General features: G+C 40.8%; 1 protein-coding gene across 2 annotated transcripts in view; it reads right to left on the bottom strand.

Annotated features, from left to right (window-relative positions):
* BICD2 (BICD cargo adaptor 2) overlaps positions 1–24,129 on the bottom strand; it is a 169,086-nt gene that overhangs the window by 65,271 nt on the left and 79,686 nt on the right. For both annotated transcript variants that reach the window (XM_073351569.1, XM_073351568.1), the window contains exon 2: positions 15,549–15,761. In XM_073351569.1, coding sequence (XP_073207670.1) covers positions 15,549–15,761 — 213 coding nt within the window. The remainder of the gene's footprint in view (positions 1–15,548; positions 15,762–24,129) is intronic.

Genomic DNA, 24,129 nt, shown 5'->3' with positions numbered 1-24,129 from the left:
AGCTACTGTCACTCAGGAGGTGGCGTTCCTACAGCGGTGGAAAAACCCCTTCCAGAGCTGTGGGCTGCATCTACAGTATAAGGTTATGCTGGCAAAACTACAGCACCACAGCTATGCTGCTGTAGTCCCAGTAGCACAGATGTAGCCTCTGTTGCTCTTCTCTGCACTCTCTCAAATTTGTCAACTCTGAATGGAAAATCCCATGTGCAGTTTTATTATATCCCTATAGAAAGCAACTACTATCTCACTACTCCATGGTACGATCCCTCTGTAGCCCAACACAGCATTGCCTATTTGATTTTGCTGTCATATCCCATTGTAAACGTGTGTCTAATTTGTCTCCTCATATCTGTAAAACATATATTCCACTTTAACTGTCTGAAGCTTTGCTGGTTAATTAATGCCTGGCCTTCCTCTACTCTGAGATCCTAAAGAGTCTACCCTATTTTCTCTTCTACTCTAATATTAAAGACCTATTTTAATGTCCATTAATCATTGACAACAACATTCTTGTCAAGCAGATTTGAAGTTAACTCCATCTTCTGCAGCAGTCTGGGAGAAGATTCTCAGGAATTTAGTGCCAGACTACACAAATTAAGAGAGATTTGGGGAAAGTCTTTACAACTAACAATGTTAACAGGGCAGGAAGTTATGAACTGAAGAAAGATGTCACAGGGTACATCTGACCTATCAGTGTAATTTTGTCATAACTGATATATGTAAACAGTTGAAGTTTTGGCTAGGTGTAAACTCACAACATCATTGTATTTGCCTTAAAAGAAAAAAATCTACCAATGTAGTAAGAAGCATAGTTTTTGCAAGCTACCATATCTCTGGGATGTAATATGGGCTTAGCTTATTCTATTTAATTCTGTTGAGATCTTAACTCACAACTACCTGACCTGGACTACATCACTGTTTAAAATTACTTATAATGAGTAAATACCAAAACAACCCATTAGGCTGAACTGTATTCGTGACACTCCAAGGTGTTGTTATAATCAGGGGAGTTATGTTCAGGGATGTGTATAATGTTCTGATGGAGGGAGTTTCGGAGTGAGAGGAGTGTTGGAGCTCTATACTGTGTGCTCTATACAACAGGGAAAAAACAGTTACCGACCTTTGTAACGGTTGTTGTTCGAAATCTGTGCTCATGTCCATTCCATTCTAAGTGTGTGTGCACCAACGTACACAGTTGTCAGAGACTTTTGCCTTGGCAGTATCTGTAGGGTTGACTGTGGTGCCCCCTGAAGAGCCGTGCTCATGCGTCAGTATATTAGGCACCGCTGACCCTACGCCCTCTCAGTTCCTTCTTGCCAGCAACTCCGAAAGAGGGGCAGGAAGGTGGGTAATGGAATGGATATGAGCAACACATCTTGAAGAACAACAGTTACAAAAGGCAGGTAACCATTTTTTTCTTCTTCGAGTGCTTTCTATGCTAGGTGACTCACAAGCAGTATCCTTGGAGGTGGGCTTGGACTTCACATTTTGGCAGTTTGTAGTACTGCTCTACAGAAGCCAGCATCGTCCCGGGAGCGCAGCCTCCATGAGGAGGGCCCTCAAGCAGATATCTGGGTCCTTTTGGGTTCTAGGTTGAAAGTTTTTACAGATTTGACACTTGTCCTTTCTATGGGATTCCCCCAATACTTCAAGCAACTGTCGTGGGGGGTCACTGATAGGCATTGGCCTGCTGTATGTCAAACATGGTTTGAAGCTGGTAGAGCAGGGCATGCCCTACTCTGGAGAGGGAAGCCCAACCAACCGGGCCTCCAACTACCAGCTAACCTAACACTTAACTTAATGGCTAACTATGTACCTACAAACTATGTACAAAGAAGATAAAGGCTGTAAAGAACCGCTAATGCTCTTGTGATCTGCAAGACAAAGTGCTTCAAGCAACCATCACCGGTGATAAGAAGGAACTGAGAGGGCTTGGGGTTGGCAGCGCCTAATATACCGATGCATGAACATGGCACTCAAGGGGTCACCACAGCCGACCCTACGGATACCACTAAGGCAAAAGTCTCCGACAACTGTGCCCATGGTCACGCACACACCAGAATGGAATCAACATGAGCAAGCACTCAAAGACCAACAAAAACTTAAGATATTAAACAGTGTCATATGAAACCAGAAGAATACGGTCAAACCCAGGCTATGCTAATGGGTGCTCAGAGCTGGGTGGTGAGCACACAAATTAGCTCTGCAGTGAAAACATACTATTAGAAAAAGTTATATTGGGTTACTGGATTAAATCCTTTCTTTATCCTCCTTTTTACAGAGACCAAAGTAGTGGCATTCGCTTAAAGCCTAAACGTGCAGCCTTACTCATGCTGCACAGCCTCTCTGACTTCAGTCGAACTCTTCACCTCAGCTACAGCTGAAGCTGTACTCCAATTTCTGATGAGATTAACGGTTCCAAAACTGGAGTCACCTAGCGTTCTAGTTTCAATAGCCAGCACCATTTTTCTGGCTTCACAGATACTGCAAGTTTCCTTGTGAATAATCATCCAACCCCGAAGACTGCCTGTAGTCCAGTGTTTTTGGGAGCCAGTGAATAAAAAGGAAGTGACTAACATGTTTTTTGTCTCTCTAGCCACTTCTATAAACTGTTCAGCAGGAGATAGCCCTTAAAAACATGCTGATGATTCACTAAAATAACTTCAGGTTTATTATAATCAAACCAACTGCAGATAAAGTCTGCTGCCCACTTTTCCCAGTTAAGCTCCAAACAATGTCTCACAGCTCTTTGTAATTTACAGAAACAGATGTGGAGATGTAGCAATTTGGACACTTGTCAAACAGTGACTAAATGTTGTTTCTAGAGATTTCCTTTGCCTTCCTCTCTTTTTTTTTTTTTTTTGGGGGGGGTGATCTACCAAATAACAAAGACCTCAGAAAGAATCAATACATTCAAATCCATGGACTTTCGCTTCACTGGATAGGTGTTGGGTGGATCTGTAAAATGTTAGTGTAATGCACTCTAAGGCCTTGTCTACACACAAGAGTTGTACCACTAATTGTCCCAATATCTAGTTCTACACTGCTTTAACTATATTAGTAGCACAACCCCCCTAGTGTGGACACTGTTATACCGGTCTAGAAGTTCTTATGCCAATGTAGTTGATTCCCATGAGGAAATAAACTGTGCCAGTACAAGGCATCTTTATAATGATTTACCTGTATTCACACTAGAGGTTGTACTGGGTAACTAGTTTGTTTTACCCAAACAAATCACACCCCTAACTGAAATAGTTGTACTGGAACAAAATTGGTGTATAGTTTAGGTATATGCTGGCAATGCAGACACTGCTCTCGGTCGTGTCCAAATCCACTTTCACTGAATGGATGATAGAAAAAAGCTGCTTTTTTCTAAATAGCACAGAAATCAGAAGCCTGGCTGGAAACAACAGAGAAAGGTGTGACGTTAAAGAAGCTCTGTTACAGTGGTTATCAAAATGTAAGGAGTCAAGTTAAAGGCACTAAAGATTGACGTCCTCAATCTGCTTCACCAGATGTCCTCAATTCTTTTGTGGAAGTCGAGTGCTGCATCTATACCTTGGCTTCAGTGACTGACTGGCCGCTCTCCTGAAACTGGCAGTTGCAGCGCTAGTTACTCTCAGATGCGGGGATGTTTTTTATGTTGTAGACAACTGTTCGTTAGACCCCAGACTGACACCACCAACTCTTTTCACAGAGGTCATTAAGTTAGTTGTCACGTGATGGCAACTTTCAGCCACTTTTGAAAACGACTAGATTCAACCAATTATCCAAAAGATGACAGGCTTATTATTCCCATTACCATTCCCCTGACCTGGCCTCTGTTTAATGGAAAGGGGAGCAGAAAAACCAGAACCACCACACACAGCAGGAAGCAGCCATTTCCTTAACTTGCCTTACCACATGCTTTCCCCTTCAGCCATGCCTGTTTGGACAATGGATAACAAATTAAAGAGATCAACTTCTGACACATGAACGAATGATAGCTTTGACTCAGTGCAGTGCAAACTATCCCAAAACTTCAGCAAATCCTTCATTCTGGATTGACAACACTAGTCACGACAGCAACGGACCTCTCTCGTGAGCAATAAAAAGACAAAACATGGTAGGATTTCATGAGTTAGCCCCATATTCATTTGTGACTGAAAGAGAGAATAAAAATTAAACAAACTTGTGAAGAACACGGATTTCAATCCCTTTCATCTAGGAAGAGAACATCTGACCTGCATTTACAGACCGGATCCCCATGTTCAGCCACCAACCCAAAATATTATCTTACATGCAAGAGAGTTGAGAGGAATCTATCTGGCTTTAAGATTAAACTCGATAAGTTTATGGAGGAGATGGTATGATGGGATAACATGGTTTTGGTAATTAAATATTCACGGTAAATAGGCCTAATGGACTGTGATGGGATATTAGATGGGGTGGGATCTGAGTTACCCAGGAAAGAATGTTCTGTAGTATCTGGCTGGTGAATCTTGCCCATATGCTTAGGGTTTAGCTGATCGCCATATTTGGGGTCGGGAAGGAATTTTCCTCCAGGGCAGATTGGAAGAGGCCCTGGAGGTTTTTCACCTTCCTCTGTAGCATGGGGCACAGGTCACTTGCTGGAGGATTCTCTGCTCCTTGAAGTCTTTAAACCACGATTTGAGGACTTCAATAGCTCAGACATAGGTGAGAGGTTTTTCACAGGAGTGGGTGGGTGAGATTCTGTGGCCTGCGTTGTGCAGGAGGTCAGACTAGATGATCATAATGGTCCCTTCTGACCTAAATATCTATGAATCTATGACATATTAGTAAGGTAGCAAAACTAGGGTATTTTGTGGAATTTCTTTTTCAACCTGACTTACAAAATTGCTGTGAATGGCATAGGCACAGAAAAATATAGGCAGTAAGAAGACAGAGAAATTAACAATAATAATTAGTATAAGAGCTGGTGCAGTGAAAGCACAAGTCAGTACTCCGGTGACCATTCACTAACAGAGTATTTGTGCTTCCTATTTGGACTATTTTTTGTCACGTTCCTCCCTCATCCCTAACACCAACCTAAAATGGCTTGAAAAAATATCTTAGAAGCAGTTCTGGGTCAGTTTGCTAGCTGCCAAGATACTAAATACAACTGTTTTTCTTCAAGTACATTACAATTACGCTTTAGAATGTACTACACATGCTCTTTCCTATTTTCAAACCTTTGCCTCTCAAACACACGCCAAACAAATCTTACTTGGAAATACTGCCAGAGGCCACTGTCCCATAATGGAGGTAGCAAACCCAGAGCCACGAACCCAAAACAGTGCCCCTATTTTCTGTGGCCTATAAAAACTGTAATACTGCTGGAGTTTGAGAAGAAGATTTCATCCAGCAGCAAAAGAACACTTTTAATAATGGTTTGCCAGGTTATTTCAAGCCACAGTCATGCCGGTTAGAATGTTCTCAGTCACACTACATTGTGTATGTAGTTTTCAGATCAGATAAAAGATTACCTCACAGGGGATTGTTTTACTTTTCCAGAGCTTATGCTGGTCAGAAAACCCTGAGCAGACAAAGGTCAAAATGAAGGTCATAAGAAGCCATCATTAAAAAAAAAAAAAAAAAAAAAAGCGTTATGTTCCTTGCAGTGCAGCACCACCAATGGTCACATACCAGCTTATTTAAAAGGGGCGCAATTCCCAATTCACCTTGGAATCTTACCACTAACTGAACCTTTGAGACTCTTATTACATAAAAAACAATAGATTAATAAATATCATGGCAAAAATTTCTGCACTGACGAGTTACTTTAAACCTGGAATTTGAAAATATACAGTACAGTTAAAGAGTAACACGTGCATCTCTTTGAATTTCCAGCATCAATTTATTTTTCAAAATTCTGACTCTTTGGGATGCAGCCATTACAGGAAGAGAAATGCTGTTGTTAACATCTTTCCCCTGAATATATCAGTGCACAACAACAATGGAGAAATCAGGAGCAGATGCCTCTTGAAATACATGCAAAGCAAATCAATTGAATTTCCATGACAATTCATCTTCTTTGAAATGGATTTTATATTATTTCTCAAAGGGCTACAAATGATATATGCTACTTCCCCATTGTAAAAATAAAAAATTCTCATCGTTATCAAAAAAAGGGGAAGTTGTCAGTGTAAAATCAACTCCAATGAAGATAAAAGGTGGGAAAAAAACAGCTGCCATCTGTAACCATATGCAATATGCTGAGACAGTACCCAGCAGCGTGCCTGTATCATACGGTTATCACCATATTTGAACTTCCTGTAATGAACAAAAGACAGGCAATTACTCTGCCCATTTACCCAGACATCCCTTCCAGTGCTCTAGAGTCAATGGAGGGTGGGGGAAGAGAGAGAGAGAGAAAAAAAAGAAAGAAAAAATTCACACTGTGACTCTTCTAATTCTTTCAATATGTTGGGGTGATAAGGAATCCAGTCTTGCAGATCACATTTGATAGGCTTGGTTCCTTTGGGAAATCGACCTGTCTTTGGTATGCTTTTATGAAAGAGTCTTGTTAGTCCACAAACAAAAGCTTTCAGCCAAATAGAGCTTTGAATAGTCAGTTTCAAGCTCCATTAATGATTTAAAAAACTGCATCGTCTCAATAGGCTTTCTTCTAAACCATAAATAAATAATGCTTTCTTCAATAAATTGAAAAAAAATTTCACATTAAAATACTATGTGTCCACTTGCTAGAGTATTTTGTTTGAATTTTTAGGCCCTCTCTAGTCCCACAGGTATGAATTCCAGAGGGAATCAAGTCTATTTTGTGAGGGTATTAAGGATCCAAATGTGTTTTTCCTGAAATTGGTGTTTGCCATGGCATCTTCTCTACCTCCCCAAACTGTTGTGCAAAGTGCTGTGTGTCAGATGTATGCTGCCCCTCCCCTTCAGAGGGTGCATTTCACAGTGGTGAGATACATGCATGCTTTCTAACACATTTTGGAAACTTTTGGAATGAAAAGCAATATATAAATGTAACTTCTTTAAAAGCGTTTTCTCCCCCTAGGAAGCATGAAAATGGAAATGAGTGATGTGAGATATCAAACCCTCCCCACAAGGAGGAAAACAAAAAAAAAAAAAAAGAAGAAGAAGAGGGGAAACTGAATTCAACCCTGAAAAATAATCAGAGCCTCTAAGAGCAAAGTTACTTGAGAAACTGTAACTTTGTGCTTTCACACGTCATATTCAGCTCAGGACAGCAATCTAAAGAAAATAAAGACAGCTACATCTGCTGACTCTGCCAAACAAATTTTTCAAATTTGGCTATTTCATTAATATATCAGGAAGAGGGTCGGGAGCTGCCCAGCTGTGGAGAGGGTTGAGATTTTTTTGTTTGTTTATTTTCAAGAAATAGTATCTAAAAACCACAAAATTTTCAAAACGTTTAAATAAATGAATTATGAAGTGTTTTACTGTATTTTTGACCAGCTCTATAATATACTTAGTCCACTCTCTCCTTCACTTTCTCCATTATTGCTTCTGCTAACCTTTACTCTCCTGATTTTCATCTCCCTCTGGCTGTGTCTGGACTACCCATTTTTGAGCCCTGGTATAAGTTTTAGTGTGGCTCAGGCACTGTATAAAAGACAAAGAATATAAAGAAAATAAAGGCATAAATAACACTTGAGCCTTGTTTATACCAACAGTCAAAAAACCAAAAACAAACAACAAGCACCACACTAAATTTGGTAGTGAAGAGACAGCCTCTGACTGCTCCTTTAGCATCTCTGTAATGGTCTTTTTTCCCCCTCTCTTTTCCACCCTTCATCCCCTCCTCTTATTCATCTACATTCCCTCTTTAGGTGGCTACCTCTGCTCCCACAGCCTCAGCCTCTACGCCAATGACAAATTTACCTCTCAGCTCACACCCTTTTCCCTCTTGTACCTTCAACTGTTTCTGGTCTCCTAGGTGTCTTGCTAGAATCTTCAACTCACTCTCTCCAAACCTGTTTTCTACTTGACCCATTTACTACATTTCTGTATCAAACTTAACTATGCAGGTCAGTCCTTTTGTTCCACAACCAACACTGACAACTCCACTGTTCTTCACCTCTTATCCACCTGCAACCTCTTCCCACACACATTTCTCCAAAATGCTGTTGCTAAAGCTGTCTCTGTTTCCCACTGCTCTGATCACGTCACCTTCCTTCATGAAATCCTTCACTGGTCTCCTGTATGTCAGGAGCTCAGAAACAGATGCCTCATTCTCACTCTCATTTACATCTCTGATACGATCTCTCTCTTTTGCTCTTCATGCACCACTATTTCCTTTCTCCTTTTTGCTTCTTTCAACCTTTTCTAAAACTTAGGCCATGTCTACATTACAACGGCCCAGCTACAGCGCTGCAGCTATGCCGCTGTTGTGCTACATCGATGGCAAGGGTTTTTCCGTCACCAGACTTAATCCACCTCTCCAAGACATGGTAGCTCGTGGTATCTACAGTGGGGGTTAGGTTGACCTAACTATGTTGCACAGGGCAGGAAATTTTTCACAGCCTGCAGTGACGTAGCTAGATCGATCAAATTTTTAGGTATAGACCAGGCCCCAGCTTCACACCTACTCTTCTATATTCTATTTATCATTAAGCAACCCCTCTTTCCTCCTATAAGTCTCTTCCAGGACTTTCTACTTTGTTCTCATAAATCTTTCTTCCCCACCCCTTACATGAACTGTTTTCCCACGTCCTGTCTTGTCTATTTTATTTTGATTATAAAATCTTCAGGCTAGGGAATGAGGCTTACTCCATCTGCCTGACTGCAGTGTGTGCACGCAAATTTATGATGCTATATGACTAACAATATCTTCATCCTTACCTCACCTCATTGTGTTGCAAATTGGCAAGTTGAGGCCTTTATTTTCAGTTTCCTGGCAGGTGCATCTGAATAGAAGTACTATCTCAACTTGGATTTTTTGTGTATTTTTTTTAAAAAAGAAAAAAACCTCAAACAATACTAAATTAAAGAGACCTAGCTGAATTAGGTAAATAGTTTACCAGTTTATTTGAGAGGGGAAAAACAGAGGATAACAATACACAAAGGACTAATCAGCATTTTAGCTATAAATCCTACTGGGAAAGAGAAGTGCACCCATGACTTTGGGAATACTCTTCCCATTACTTATGATGCTACGGCAAGTGCTTATGGGAACTTGGAGGACTTGAACAATTGCCCTACTGTGTACTTAGAGAAGAGCACCAGACAGTGCTGCTATAGGCAGACGGGCGCTTTGAGTCTAATAGCCAGCTTAATGAGCTACCATGGTGACAGTGTTGGCACCTAAAAATACACACTTGCTAGAAATCAAAACACAGACAAACTGCTATGAACACAGCAGGCTCTGTGCTTTTCAGCAACATCTTTCCCATCTCCAGTTCTGTATTTTAATGTCAAGACTCAAAACCCAGGAAACTGATCTTGAATGGGTGATGCTGTCACCTCTAGGGCTCAAGTAACTAAAGAACCCAAGACCACTGCCAGGCACCTATGTGAGCTGGGCCTATTGGGAGCCTTATGTGGGGAGTGGGGCCAGGATATCGCACTTCTATGAGGGCCCAGGGCAAACCTGAAGCTTCTGACCCTGAGGGGTTGCCTGACTTAGTCTGGGGTATCTGGGCTAGGTGAAAGAGCCAGTGCTGCCCACAGGAAGCAAACCCTTGGCTGATCCCTTAGGGCAGTGGTTCTCAAAGCCGGTCTGTCACTTGTTCAGGGTAAGCCCCTGGCGGGCCGGGCCAGTTTGTTAACCTGCCTCGTCCGCAGGTTCGGCCGATCACAGCTCCCGCTGGCTGCGGTTCGCCGCTCCAGGCCAATGGAGGCTGCGGGAAGGGCGGCACATCCCTCAGCCCATGCCGCTTTCTGCAGCCCCCATTGGCCTAGAGTGGCGAACCGCGGCCAGTGGGAACCGTGATCGGCCGAACTGGCTGACGCGACAGGTTAACAAACCGGCCAGCCCCGCCAGGAGCTTACCCTGAACAAGCAGCGGACTGGCTTTGAGAACCACTGCCTAAGGGGAGAGTGATCAAGAGAGGCAACATTTTGAGAAACCCAAGCACAGGGGCTTTTGCCCTCCCTGTTGAGATGTTTTGCCACAGCAGCTGTCTGGGAGGGTTCCCCAACCTTGGGCATTCCCTTTCCTCTGACTGCCCCAGGCCTTTGTGCCTGAAGCCATGCTCCAGTTCAAATGGTAAAAGCAACAGGAGGAAAAATCCTGCTTCAGCACACTGACCTGAAAGCCCTCTACATGACTTTTTCTAGCTCCGCTGTTGGCTGGGGTAGACGCTGCAGACTCCTGCTGCTAAAAAGGAGAGGATCCGAGTGCTGGATCACACTGCAAATGCTGCTGGCACTGAGCAAATGCTGCTCCTGCCTTAGGCTAGTGCCCTCTCCCTGTTGGAAATGCTGCTTAGAAAGAGGGAGAAAAAAAAAATCCTGCCTGGTAAGCAGGCCCAGAGAGAGCGCCTTCAGAACATCTCTCTACCCTTAAAAAAGGCAGACGTCTAGGCTGCAGACAGTACATAAATACTGTCAACAGGAGGAGTTAGTGTGCAGCCTAGCTGGGCATGGCAGAAGTCACCAAAGGGAATTGCTTCCTCGAGTGTGAGTTGAAGTCAGAAAGCTTGCCCATCAGTACAGGGCTGATGTAGCACTGGATACTTATGTGGAAGAGAAAAGGGCACTAAGTGCAGTGAATGGGCTAATTCCTTAATACAACATTAACCTGCTACCCTACTTCGCCTCCTCGGTTTCTTTGTCCCCATAGGAGAAAGGGTTGGTCTTAGGAAATAAACAAAACTGTCATGTACAAAATGTTGCCCCTCTGCAAATATACTTTTATAAAACTCTGTGACTCCTCCCACAGGACAATACTTTTGGGAGGGGGGAAAAAAAAAACTGTCAGCATTAACCATGCAAAAAAAAAAAAAAAGTAAACAAAAACTAGGTGGGATTGGGGAAGCAAAGGGAGAAATCCCTGCAGGTAACAGAATCAGGAAACTGCATTTTGTAAATTATCCTGCGGTTTGACATGCATTTTCTCTACATAGCGCAGCCAAGCGAAGATGACTGATAATACAGAACAAAGCAACACAAAAAGCTTCCTTAGGAAAATAACTGCCACTTTATGGTTTTAGAGGAATGACGCTTGTCCATACCTTCCTGATAACCATGAATAAGAGAGTTTTGTTTTTCAATCATAATTTTCTGCAGATTATATAGAGCCATGTCATTTTAGCCTGCCTAGTACTTAAATAGTTTGATTTTTTTTTTAAACCCAGATACTGAAACAATACAGACAATTGTTCTGAGATATATTTTCTTCTTCGGTTTATATAACGGAGGCATCTTTCCACTTTCCATGCTCTTCTGGGAAAGCACCGCTCAATTATTTTTTGGCTCCTATCTACTGTACGTGGCTAACATTGAGGGTTGGAATAATCCGCTTTGCAATCCTACTGCTAAAATGCAGAAGAGATGAAAGAAGAGAAAAGGGAGTGGTAATTACTAATTGTTCAGGAGGGGTCCCTTCAATGACTCCTCCAGGGCACAAGAGCTGCTGAGCTAGCTAATGGCAGCACTTGAACTCACATCTGGTAACCACCCTGTCAACCTGTCTCAACAGGACTGAACTAGATGATTCAACGGAAAACGGTCAAAAGCACTTGGATCTACTCCAGCAACTTCAGGTGTACCAGAGGTCATTTTTTCCTTAGCAAAACACTGATCACCTCCACATGAGTGCTTATGAGAAGACAGTTTTATTGCACATCCCCTTTCGGACACAGTTTCTGATGGTGACAACAGCATGAGGTAGATGTTTGTTCTAGCTCTTTAGACTGAAAATAAAGTATACATTTTTAACAATGAAAGGAATTAACCATTGGAACAACTTACCACAGTCATGATGGATTCTCCATTGCTGACAATTTTAAAATCAATATTGGATGTTTTTCTTAAAGATATGTTTTGCGAATTATTTTGGTGAAGTTCTATGGCCTGTGTTACACAGGAGGTCAGACTAGATGATCACAATGGTCTATTCTTGCCTTGGAATCTATTAATTATTTTAGGCATCCAATGTCAACCACATCCTGCTACATTACATGACCACTAATATTGTCCAATATAACTCCAGATGAGCTGCTAATCAGTCTCAGTACAACCACTTCCCTGTTCTATTATTGAGGATAGACTGATCTTTCTTTTATGTTGAGATTAAAAAAAAAAAGGATACCAGGTTGACAAGCATGGAAACTGAAGGCCTATATCCACACAATAGGTCACTGCATGGGTAGTGCTAGCTTCCCACACCAACCATGCCAAATATATCACTTCTAAAAATGAGACTGGGATTCAGTCTCCTCATCCATCAAATTCTCGACTTCGGGACAGTTTTGCTATACGCCACTAGGAAATGGACTGAAGCCACCTCAGATCTCGTTGACAAAACACCCTCCTTCATCAGGTGACAAGTCACTACCAGCCTGGACCGGATCTGAAATGAACAGAGAGGAGGCGAACAGCGCTCTGTTCCATTAGAGATCTCAGGAGCCAGCCCGTACCTTTTGAAGAAATCTGTCTAATAGTAGTAAAACAGAACTTCCCAAACATACACACTGAATGGGCCAAATCCTGCACAGGGACTCTGACAGGTGATAGGGGGAGAGGGGCAAATTGCAGTAGTGTCTGTGACCTGGATAGTTCTCCTCCACAGTGGATGTTAGCCAATGGATCTGTCTGTACAGTCATTGACCAGTTAGCCATACCCCATGCCATCTATGTTGCTGTTGAGAGGATAATTCACAGGGAATGGAGTCTTTTTTTGGACTATGGTCTGGTGTCTGTCTTTCTACGCAAATCTAGGGCTGTCCATGCCTGCATGGTGAATGGAGTGGGGAGACTTTCCTCACCAATCAACAACTGCTGTTGCATAATCTCCTCCAATTCTCCCCTATAATGGCTTTGAATAAACTCACTTATATGTACTGTATCCATAAATCTTTATAGAAAGAGAAGCCTGTATGTCTCTTCCCAGTTACACTCAACCAAGTAGCTAAACGATTTAGCTATTCAACCCACTGAAGATGATGATGACGAAACAGGAATTGTTTGAAGTTTTGCCACTTCTTGACCCACTGCTTTGGAAAATGGTGAGTCTAGGTTAGATATTTGCTGCATTTTGACTTGGCTCCAAATAGACTGGAGAACTTGTGATAGCTACAACAACACTGTTAACGCTGCCGCAACATTAGAGCTATTAATGGTAATTACAGGATAGTTTAAATTTAAATGTGGTGCAGAAGCAAGCACCTTCACAGGGGTGGGGGGTGGATGGATCCTAAAATATATTAGCCAGCTGACCCAGATGTTTTCACTTTAACATTAAAGGCCTTCTGTTATTTTTTTCCTAGCAGAAGAAACAGCTGGGACTTAAATGGGAAAAAGAGAAAAGCAATGAGATGACAGAGAGGAAATGACATACAACCACTCTTTCTAAAGCAGCATTATTCTTAAGTACTCAAACTCATCAGCAGGAGTCTAAATTTTAGAATACACACACACACACACACACACACACACACTATAGCAAAATACATGGTTTCTCAAACTTCGAACATTTTTTTAAATGCAGGATTCCTCGGAGTTTAATAGATCCATTTAAAATTTATAGTCAAACATGAAATTAAATTCTTTACATTATTCTCACAGCTGATTTCTAGTCAGATGTAGAAGGTGAAGAAATTCAGCAGATTTTCCCCACTCCAAAACACAGAAAACTTCAAACTTCCAACTTCCTTTTTTAAACAGAGGAAGAATCTCCCTGAGTTCCCATGAGTGATCTGATGTCACTGTTTCCCTCTTTACAGCTGCTCAGCTCTCTCAGCACAAATCTACAAAAAAAAGTTTCCATCTCATGCAAACAGCATGTGTGTACTGGGGGAGGGATGGACCTGAATCAAGCTAAACAGCCTGTCCTAATGCAAGCATGACAACATTTTATTAATCAACATGATGCCTCCAAGCAAATCAGGCAGAGTTGTTTCAGCATGACAGCACAAAAAACATCAACTGCAGCTGGTGACTCGTTGATTTTGGATTGTAATCTGCCTATCAGCACATTTTAAGGAACATTTGGAATTTCATTAAGTGCACAAAGCCCTGGCGGTGGGAGTGGGGGATATGACAGGGGAAAGAGAAAGGAACGGGAAAGAATTTAAACTGTTCTTAATAGTAGTAAATAAATACATGATAGCTTTGCATGTGCTTGCAGAGACTGGTTCATATGCTCATGTTGCCTGAGCATATTAGCATGGCTGGACTCCAGCTTTATAGTCCTGCGATCATGGCACAGGATCAGCGATAGAAGAGAGTTAGATTATTCCTACTCAATAACTTGTAGTAATTCATGCTGCAAATCCCCATGCTGTTATACTTAAAAGGCTAGGTATTGACTGATTCTATTCTACTGTGCTGAAATAATTGAATTTTCCAGAAGGACTCAATTTAAGATTTCCCACTTCTGCAGAATTTCTCCTACCATGTATTTTCCATGTATATGCCATTCAATTACAGAGAAGAGAAAGAAAACTAAACCAGGCGCCTCTGTAAGTCACTTAGCAATGTGAAATATATACCAGTGGTATCAGATAATTAACCTATAGAGAACTACCCCAACAGTCCAGTATCCAAGGATTCAAAGGCAGGTGCAAGAAGTCTCATAATAAACAATTATGAAATAACTTCCCTGCAATTTATCGCTTTTAGACTTTTTTTATCCTATCTAAATTTAAGGAATTGTTTGACGTCTGTGAACTTTATACTCAAAATGTTACCGGTTTCACCTCCCTCCATACCTGTATGATTTTGTTTTTATTTGAAGTATAAGAGTTCATAAATAATGGAATTGTTTGTTTAATCAGTTATACGTCTCTATTTTCTCTCTCCAGATAGCCCAGCACTATTAATATTGTGCAGCCATAACACTAAAGGAATATTATGATCAGCACTGAAATAAAAGGGTCAGATCTCTTGCAACAGCAATTTAACTGACCTTTGAAAAGCAGTCTGTTACCATGAGATAAATACAAACTTATAACTATAACACAAAGAAATCATATTAGGACCTTGACAGTAACTAAGTTCAAGGTTTTTATCCCATGCATGTGTGTCTTTTCAAGTTAGGCTGCAGGAAGTTCTAAGTTTACTATATAAATAAAAGGGCCAAATTCTATCCCATCTCACATATTGATCCAACCCCATTGATTTCACTGTAGAAGTTGCTACCAGGGTGCAAGCCAAGACAGAACTGAGTCAGGATATTCTTTCTGCCTGAGCTAAGCAATTTTCCTGTTTCTTAGCTGATACAGTGCTTTCTTACACTCCCAAGAGCAACACCCTGTCCTACTGGCTGCGGGGTAAATACACGGAATACTGACCCAGGATGACTTCACAGGTATGAAGTAGAACACTGATTTCACAATGGGAGAAACAAAGTGTTCTCACAATTCATGCTATGATGCACAGCATCCATTCGCCCTTACCTCTTTCAGTTCCTGTGCAACAGAATTAAGGCGTTCATTTTCAGACTGGGTATTGGCAAGGACATTCCTCAGCTGCTTTAGCTCAGTCTGCAGCTCCATTACTTTTTTCATGTAGTACTCTTCTTTGGTAGCAGACTCCTGAATCAAGGTCTCCTCCCTGCTCTCTCCATCTGCTGCTACCTTCTTGTGGTTGGTATGAGCCTGCCCAAAAGCCTAGGATGGTCAGAAAAAAATGATATCTTTGATTAATAAACACATCGACCTTTGCATAAAAATTACTTCCATTTCAATAGTTCCCAAACAAACTTTTCCACATTTCAGAACTTCAAAATAAACAATTAAATAATCTTTTCTTGCACTTCAATCTATCCATTACAGCGCAGATCGTTAACTGGGGCAAACCAGCTTAGCTGCATTGACTTCAAAGGAGCTACACTAATGTACACCAGCTGAGGCTCTGGCTGTATGCGGATAATGACCTGACTCTGTAATTAGAAGCCATTTTGCCCAAGCAAGGCCCCTGAAAATAGCAGGATAGGGCCCCAGTGGTGTTCCGAGTGACTTATTCATGATGCATAAACAAATACACATATAGAACCTTGGATACATTCACATACCTGAGAGACTATCTACTATATTTCATACTGTTTGAAATTCCAGTGTTGATAGCTTACTCATCATTTTTGTGACCGCCGTTTTAGTCTACATGCTAGGCCAATAAATAAACTTTGTACACAAGGGAAAACAACCAATGTTCCTTTAAAATCTGGATGGGATAACTGTTAAAATGGGCAATATCAAACAATGGCTCACGATACTAATGAAGGACCTCCTTTTGAATGCCATATATATTAGTAAAATCTACTGTCTTCATACAGCATGAGCACAGGTACTCAAAACAGGGAGATAGTGGACCAGTTCTTAATTTGCTGTTGCCACAACAAAGTGATTTTATTTCCTGGTTCAACTTCTAGCTCTGAAGATGGATCTTTAAAACAAACATTGCAGTGTATCCAGCTTTTATGTCAAATCCTCTTGCCAACGCTACCCATATTTGTGATGTGGATCAGGACTCAGGGTCCCAATTCAGCAAAACACTTGATAGGATTATGCACATGCTTAAAATTAAGCACATGCTTACATCTCATTGACTAATGGCATTTAATCATGTTTTCAAGTGCTTTCCTGAATCAAGACCTTAGTCTCCAACTGGACAAGATATCTCTGTGTGATGATCAGATACAGTACTTTTATCCCCCCTCCCTTGCCTTTCCCCCTAAGGCATGGTATACAGTGTAAGTGGTCAGGTCCAGGGCTGTGAAGATTGAATGAATAGTGGAAAACAGATTTTATGCTAACAGGCTGTTCTGTTTCCTGGTTTTCATTTGTGATGAGAAAAGCATCTCGCAGCAAAATTCTCCTTTGAGATGTAAGCATATAGGTCTTATAGACTCAATGAGCATCAGATGGCAGAACCTGTTTTTAGAACCCAGGCAATTGCTTTCACTAAAACACATTATAAAGCAAAGGGTTTCTTAATAATTTAAGTAGGTATATACTGGTAACAATCTGCCTGACAGATGGACTGGAGTCAATGAGATTAATGAATGCTATCTTTAAACAACTGTACGTGTTTCTGCCCCAGTCCATTCCGAGACGAATTTGGGTCTTCCAGGTGTCAGCAGTTTTCAGGGTGCCTGTCTCCGTATGGCAGGTTTTTCACAGCTAATATTATTATGATGCTTTAAGCCAAATCAATGACAAACTAACATCTCCTTTCCAAAGGAAACTCCTTGTCTAGTCAACTGTAAATTTTTTCCATTTTTTTCCTCCGCTCTTCGAATGTATCCCATCATCACAAAAGGAAATTTGCTTCCAATATATATAAGTAAGTTTCAGCATTTCATTCTTCTGCATATTAGAGAGGAAGCATTTACTGATATAGTACTTATTGAATACATCAGGGCTGAAACAGATGCTTGATAATGTCTGCCCTGTCCAGTGTTAAAGGCACCCACTTACTGCTCTTATCAGAGTGAATTCGATTTCAGATAAGCAAATCAGAGAACACCTGACATATATCCAGGGAGGAAATACTGGCCAAATTCACTCAGCCAACCCGAGGGAAATTAAAAAGCGTCACATTTCTGACAGAAAGTAAAGCACCATCTGTGCAAGTCCTTGTCAAATGAGTTTCAACTGTACAAAGCAGCTTAAAAGCCTAATACCTCAGATCTCCATAAGTGTCAAAGGGATGACAAAAAATATATATATATATAAGCTGCTTCTCCTCCACACACTGACATTTTTTCCCCAAGAATTAAAATCAGTCTGTTATGGACCTGCATTTATTTGAAGTCTATAATATAGAGACAGAGGATCTGACATCCACTTATACAGTAAAATCAACTGTTTTCAATATGGTAGGCTTTTCTTACCGGTAGACTGCTAACACTGAGCAGGTTACAACAAATTAAGCCCTTTTTTTTACTATGTGATCAGAAAAGTCTAAGCAAAATTAAAACAAGTCATTTAGTAAATTACCTACAGAGAAATTCTTGAGAGCAATGGCTAGTTTACATTTAATCCTTTGGTCACAGGTGTCAAGTTGAGGATTTCTTGTAGGAGTTAATGACTCTCACATATCAGCAATCAAGTATTTCATCATCACATCACTGGTGCAAATACAACCTATGGCCAAGATCATAGGAACATAGCAATTGCCATACTGGATCAGACCAGTGGTCCTTTTAGTCCAGTAGTCTGTCTCCAACAGTTGCCAGGACCAGATACTTCAGAGGAAGGTGGAAGAAAACCTCCTAATCTCTAGTAGTTGGGAGATTGGTTTAAACCCTGAAGCATGAGGCTTAATAGCTCTTCCAAAATGTATATTGTCATTCATGATTATAACTCTGGATATTCTTGTTATCCACATAACATATACCATCTCTTTTAGAATCTTGATTTGTTTATGATGGTGTCCTGTGGCAATGAGTTCCACAGTTTAATCGCACATTGTGTGAAAATATCTTTCCATTTAATAAGTTCAAATTTGCCATTTTTTTAATGTCATTGACTGTCCCTTTGTTCTTGTGTTATAAGATAGAGAGAACAGAAGCTCCTGATCTATCTTCTTGGAACCTTTGTTATTTTATATACCTCTCATTTTTACTCTTGTTCATCTCCTTTCCAAGGTAAACTATCCCAATCTTTTCAATCTCTCTTCATATAAGTTTTCCCATTCCCCTGATTATTCTGAGAGCGCTCTCTGAGCCTTCCCTTAATTCCGCAGCATCATGAAATATGTTGTTATAAATTGCGACAAATAAATAAAATCTGCTCACATGGACTGACTGCAGAATTGTGACTGAAGTCAACAGTGACTAAGGTCCCAGTCCCACAATTTATCCTGTGCCAAGTCCCAGTGAAGACCCACATGCATCACATTGCAAGATAAAGGCCTAAAAGACTTAACAGTCCATACTATCCAATGGATGTGGGATGTCCTGTTTGAAGGAGGTTACTGGTTTCCATACAGTGAATAGATAACCCCATCACAAAGCCAACCATCACAACAGAGCCCCTTATTGGTGATTTGAGCAGGAATCAAAGGTTATATGGGTAAGGAGACCTAACTACTTTCTAAACTCCAGTGTGTGGTCCACCCAAATAAGGTTGAGGCAGGGCACTGTGGTAAACACACACTGATACTATCCAAGATACACTAATTACATACACTTACTATATACCAGAAGCCTTTACTCACAAAGCTGTCAGCCTGGTAACTTTCTCTAATACTAAAAATGCCAAAAGAAAAAAAAACACAGAGTTCTCCCATTTTTAATCATGTCTCACTATGCCTCTCTTCTACTTAAGAGTGGGGATCCCATATGTTCATGTTACAACTAACTGCAATAGGCTGTGTGGAATGGGAAAATTTTATTTTAACCCAGATGTCCATAAAATGTAATTACCATCCATGGCTACGGGCCAGGTCTGTCTTAAAAATCCTACGTTATGAGAAAAACAGGTTTTAGTAACGTGCATGAAACCCATGAACATTAAAGCATCATTAAAACCAGTGGTGTTCACGGCCTCCTTTTACTTTCTTTGCTATTTAGATGCAAGAACCATTGGGGGGGATGGGGAGAATTCAGAGTTGATTAAGTAATGCTTCTCTTACTCCTCTACCGAACGCTCATTTTTCTTTCACCTACTAAATGACCTGGTTATTGTGCTGTGATTAACAAGCTTCAAATACCAGCATTTCCCGAGGCTTTTAAGAAAAAGTGGAGGCAAACATCTAAGTGCTCACTGCACAAAGAAATATCATCAGGCATAGCTACGCTACAGCTTATGTTGCTCGGGGGGCTGAATAAATCACCTCCTCCCACCCCCGAGCGACATCAGTTACATTGATATAAGTGCTGGTGTGGATACTGCTATGTATATCTAGGCTACAGCTACCGCCGCTCGCGGGGGCTGGAGCAGTTAAGCCGAAGGGAGAGCGCTCTCCCATCGGCTTAGAGTGGCTACATTAGCAGAGCTTGCAGCTGCGCCGCTGTAAAACTCTCTAGTGTGGCAGTAGCCAAGAAGAAGAAGGAGGCCAGTTATAAAGGGATCGTTGTAGAAGAGCGTTTTTAAGTGTCACTAAAATGCAACCCTGACTGGATAATTCGCAATCGAAGGTCTGTGACTACTATGTGGTCATGCAATTAAAGAGATCATAATGCATACACACAAGTTAAGGTTGCCCCAGCCAACTTTAATACTGCTGTTGCCTAACTTTTGTGTGCTTGAGTTTGCAACCTTAATAATGTTCTTTTCACTCAGTTTGTGTGTGTGAGATATGTATTAATTTATACACAGAGAAAGAGACACACACTTTTTCCTGCATGTTAGTCTAGGAAGCTACCAAAATCCATACAGGTTTTGGTGGATGGTGACTTTGTAAATTCTGGAAGATACCAACATTAAAAGGACTACCAGAGCTCTCTCTGGCCTGTCCTCCCCCTGTCCTATTCACCATACTGGTCTTCTTTTCCAGGATGAAGTCATCAGTAGGAGTCAAAAGTGTTCTTTACTTATTTAGCCAGATGTAGGTGTTGCTAGCTACATAAGCAAAGCACTTCCATACAGTACAGTGCTACTATTTGTTGCCATCTGTAAGCCTCTGAACTGTTCCTCATTATGGAAGGATATTTTACTGTAGATCCACATATACTTCTGTCCCAGACAAATCTGTTTGTTTCCTCCTAGCTTACATTACAAATAAGGAACATTTTACTCATGAAACTGAGGTTGTGGATAATATCACATGAAACAAAACTCCTTCTGCACATATGATTGCAAACTTCCTGAATTATTACAGTTCTGCACCCTTCGGATTGCATCTTTGAATGCATATTTGAACTCCAGGAGGTTGAATGCTATTGTCCTGCCGGCTCAAGGAGAAAATCATCAACCAGCTGCAGTCTAGGAAAGCAGCACACTACCAATCAGTAAGCGTGGTGGGTATTTAGTCCCACTAGGCTTTTCGAGTCTCCCACCATGACCACCATACACTAGCTGTATTTCAAGGATAAAACACTGAAGGCACACACGGAATTTTATATGAAGTGATTGAAAAAATAATAGATCAAATTACAGTTACCAATGTTACCATCCTTTCTCCTAATAGTTGAAAGCATAATACTAAAAATTAGCTAAACTCATTTTGAAAGATTAACCATTGCCATTTTACTGCACCCAATAATACAGAAGTTCAGAAGGGAAAAAGGACTTTGATATTTTAATTTGCTTAATAACAGCTGATGTTTGATCTCACTGCTGGTGGCAGCTATTTTGTTGAAATGAGCAACACAGGATTTACCGTACAGGTGCATCTATTCCAGTATCATTTGTGGCACTAATATTACGGGAGGCAGCCCAGAACAAGAGAGACAGTAAAAATGGCTTCTTGTTTTAACACTGAGCAACCCGGGGTGGGGGGCAGGAGTTCTCCTCTACGGCCCAGCCCCAGGCTTTGGGTTACCATTTCTTTACACCAGTACAAGGAATGTAAAATTCTACCACAGTCAGAATTCTCCAGGCATGGCAGTGTTGGCATTTTACACCCACATTTTGTTGGTGAAAAATGACTACGCTAGATGCCAGGCAGTGGAGAAACAGGTGCCCAATGCTTTAAAAATATGAAGTGTTGTTTAAGTGTGAGCAAAGTAGGCTTGAAAGCGAATCACACAGCCAGCCAGTCTCCCATGATGCCTCTTTTCAACACCATGATCAGCAGCATGTATTGCTACAAACAAAAAATCTCTCAGGCATATAGCTTCTCCTTTTCAACTCCCCCAACCTTTAAAAAAAATAATAATAATCTTGTGATTTGTTCTGAGATGGATCCAAGTCACAAAATTCAGATCCACACCTCCTACAAGTTTAGGGTGTTCAGAGCCTTTTCATGCTTTCATCTTAATAATAATGGACCATAAAGGTGAATTACTTTATCAGATTTGATAAACATAAGTACAACACAAATCAATGGAATACAATAGATCTGAACACAGCAACTGGTAACAGCACAAGAAAGAAAATCCTATCATCTGCAGTCTAAACCTACATCATAATAAAGAAACACTTTTAGTGAAAACATTATATTGTGTCTTTCATCCAAGAATCTTAAGTACTTTAAAGCCATTAATGAAGTCAGCCTCACAACACCCAGTTGAGGTAGGTAAGTAATACTGTTATCCTTATTCTGCAGATAAGGAAGCAGAGGATGAGACTTCAGACAGGTTACCCAAAGTCTGCAGCAGGCAGGAACAGAGAATGACCTGTCCCCCTCTTTCTCAACTTCCTCTTTTCCCACTTGAGAGAAAGTCTGTGAAACAGGGGAAGAATTCCCACAAGGGACTATTAGGACAGTTATCTTCCTCTAGCACATTTCATAGTTCATTCATGGTAGTAAGAACATCCTACCTTCTGAAATCTCAGATAGCTGGCAGGGCTAGGTGAAAGCAGAGCTGTTCTTTAAGGAAGGACTTTCATGTGGCCGGAGGAGTGGAAATCAAAACTTTCAAACTTATTATTAAACTTATTGCTTGAATCTATTTATCTCAGAGATGGGCCTGAGCCAGAACATTCATATCTAGATGTCAGACGAACCAAGATTCAAGCGTATTCAGAGCTAGAGTTTTGATTTGAGCCCTGTCTCTAATTTGCAATTCACATTTTCTTCCTATAATTTTCCTTGCAATATTTGCTAATTAGAGATATTTCTGTTTAAACTAAGGGCTCTTTCATTCCCTTCCCAGCCCATCTTCCCTTTCTGCTCATTCTGCAGTAAAGTCATAATGCTTAATTTGCAACCGACAGTTCATTTGCATGGCCACAGATTGATACATAATTAGTACCTCACTGCAGCGTCAAACTGAAAAAGAGAAATGGCGTTAAGGGCCCAATCCAGTTCCTGATGAAAGCCACGGACATTAACAGAAATTGGAGAAGACGAACCGTACAAGTACGATTTAATTCCCACTGTAGACAACAACACCAGTTTTTCCATGCACTTCAGTAGGAATTAGACCAAGCCCTAAATAAATAAGCTCTTCTCCAAGTCTACATGTCTGAAACAATAGCAAATACAATACAGAAAGTGACTGTCCAGTTGAAATAACATCTTCTATAAAATTGTCTCTCTTCTTTAAATGTTTGCTCATGTCAATGCTGCTCTTTTTACACCAAGCAAAAATATATACATATATATTCCCACCTCCCCCCCAATATATGCGTCTGGTTGATCCAGCTTGCATTAGGGTGTTCCTGTTATAGGGCCAGATTGTGGTCCCATTGAATTCAAGAGCAGTTTTGCCATTGATGGCAAGGGGAGCAGATGCAGGTTCAAAGCAAATGCCTTTTATATTGTCATCATTAAGTGAAGATGATTTGAGAAGGAGAGGCAGTAGTTCATATAGTGTGTGAGGATTAGAAACTTTCAGTTAAACAAAATTTCACTTTGGCTACATTACTTATATAGGTAGATTCAAAGAGCTTTTTTTTATCTCCCCCCCCCCCCAAACACCACTATTATACTTTAAAATGCTCCAGAAACTTCACTGATGAAAAGAAGGAGAGACATCTATTAGTTTAAAACTTTAAAGATAAAATGCAACAATATTATCCAGATTTAGGTTGTCACTGGGCCAATTCAAAGCTCTCCACAGTAGATTAGAACGGAAAAAGGAATTAGTACAGTAATGGGATGAAGTGGACCCATGCCAAGAATGACATGTTATACAAATCGCACACAATTTCCAAAATACGAACTCATACAAAGTGAACTTTCATTCGTATTTTAATCAACAAAGATCTAAAATCATCTGGGTATTTACAAGAAAGGATCAAACCTTAAGTCTCTTGGCAAAGGTGAAGTTTTTTTTGTACCTGACAGCGCAGTGTGACAGGAAGGTGACTCAATACTAAGGATGATTCTCATACACAAACATCATAGGAAGCAGCTATTCCCCCTTTGAAGGTTAGTGTCAAGATTATCAAGCTGGTTTTTTAACAAAAAGCAGTTTCTGCA

Source organism: Lepidochelys kempii, chromosome 7, assembly GCF_965140265.1.
Source record: "Lepidochelys kempii isolate rLepKem1 chromosome 7, rLepKem1.hap2, whole genome shotgun sequence".
In the NCBI taxonomy this organism is placed as follows: domain Eukaryota; kingdom Metazoa; phylum Chordata; order Testudines; family Cheloniidae; genus Lepidochelys; species Lepidochelys kempii.
Note: the sequence above shows the minus strand (reverse complement) of the source record. Positions and strands in the feature narration are given on the sequence as shown.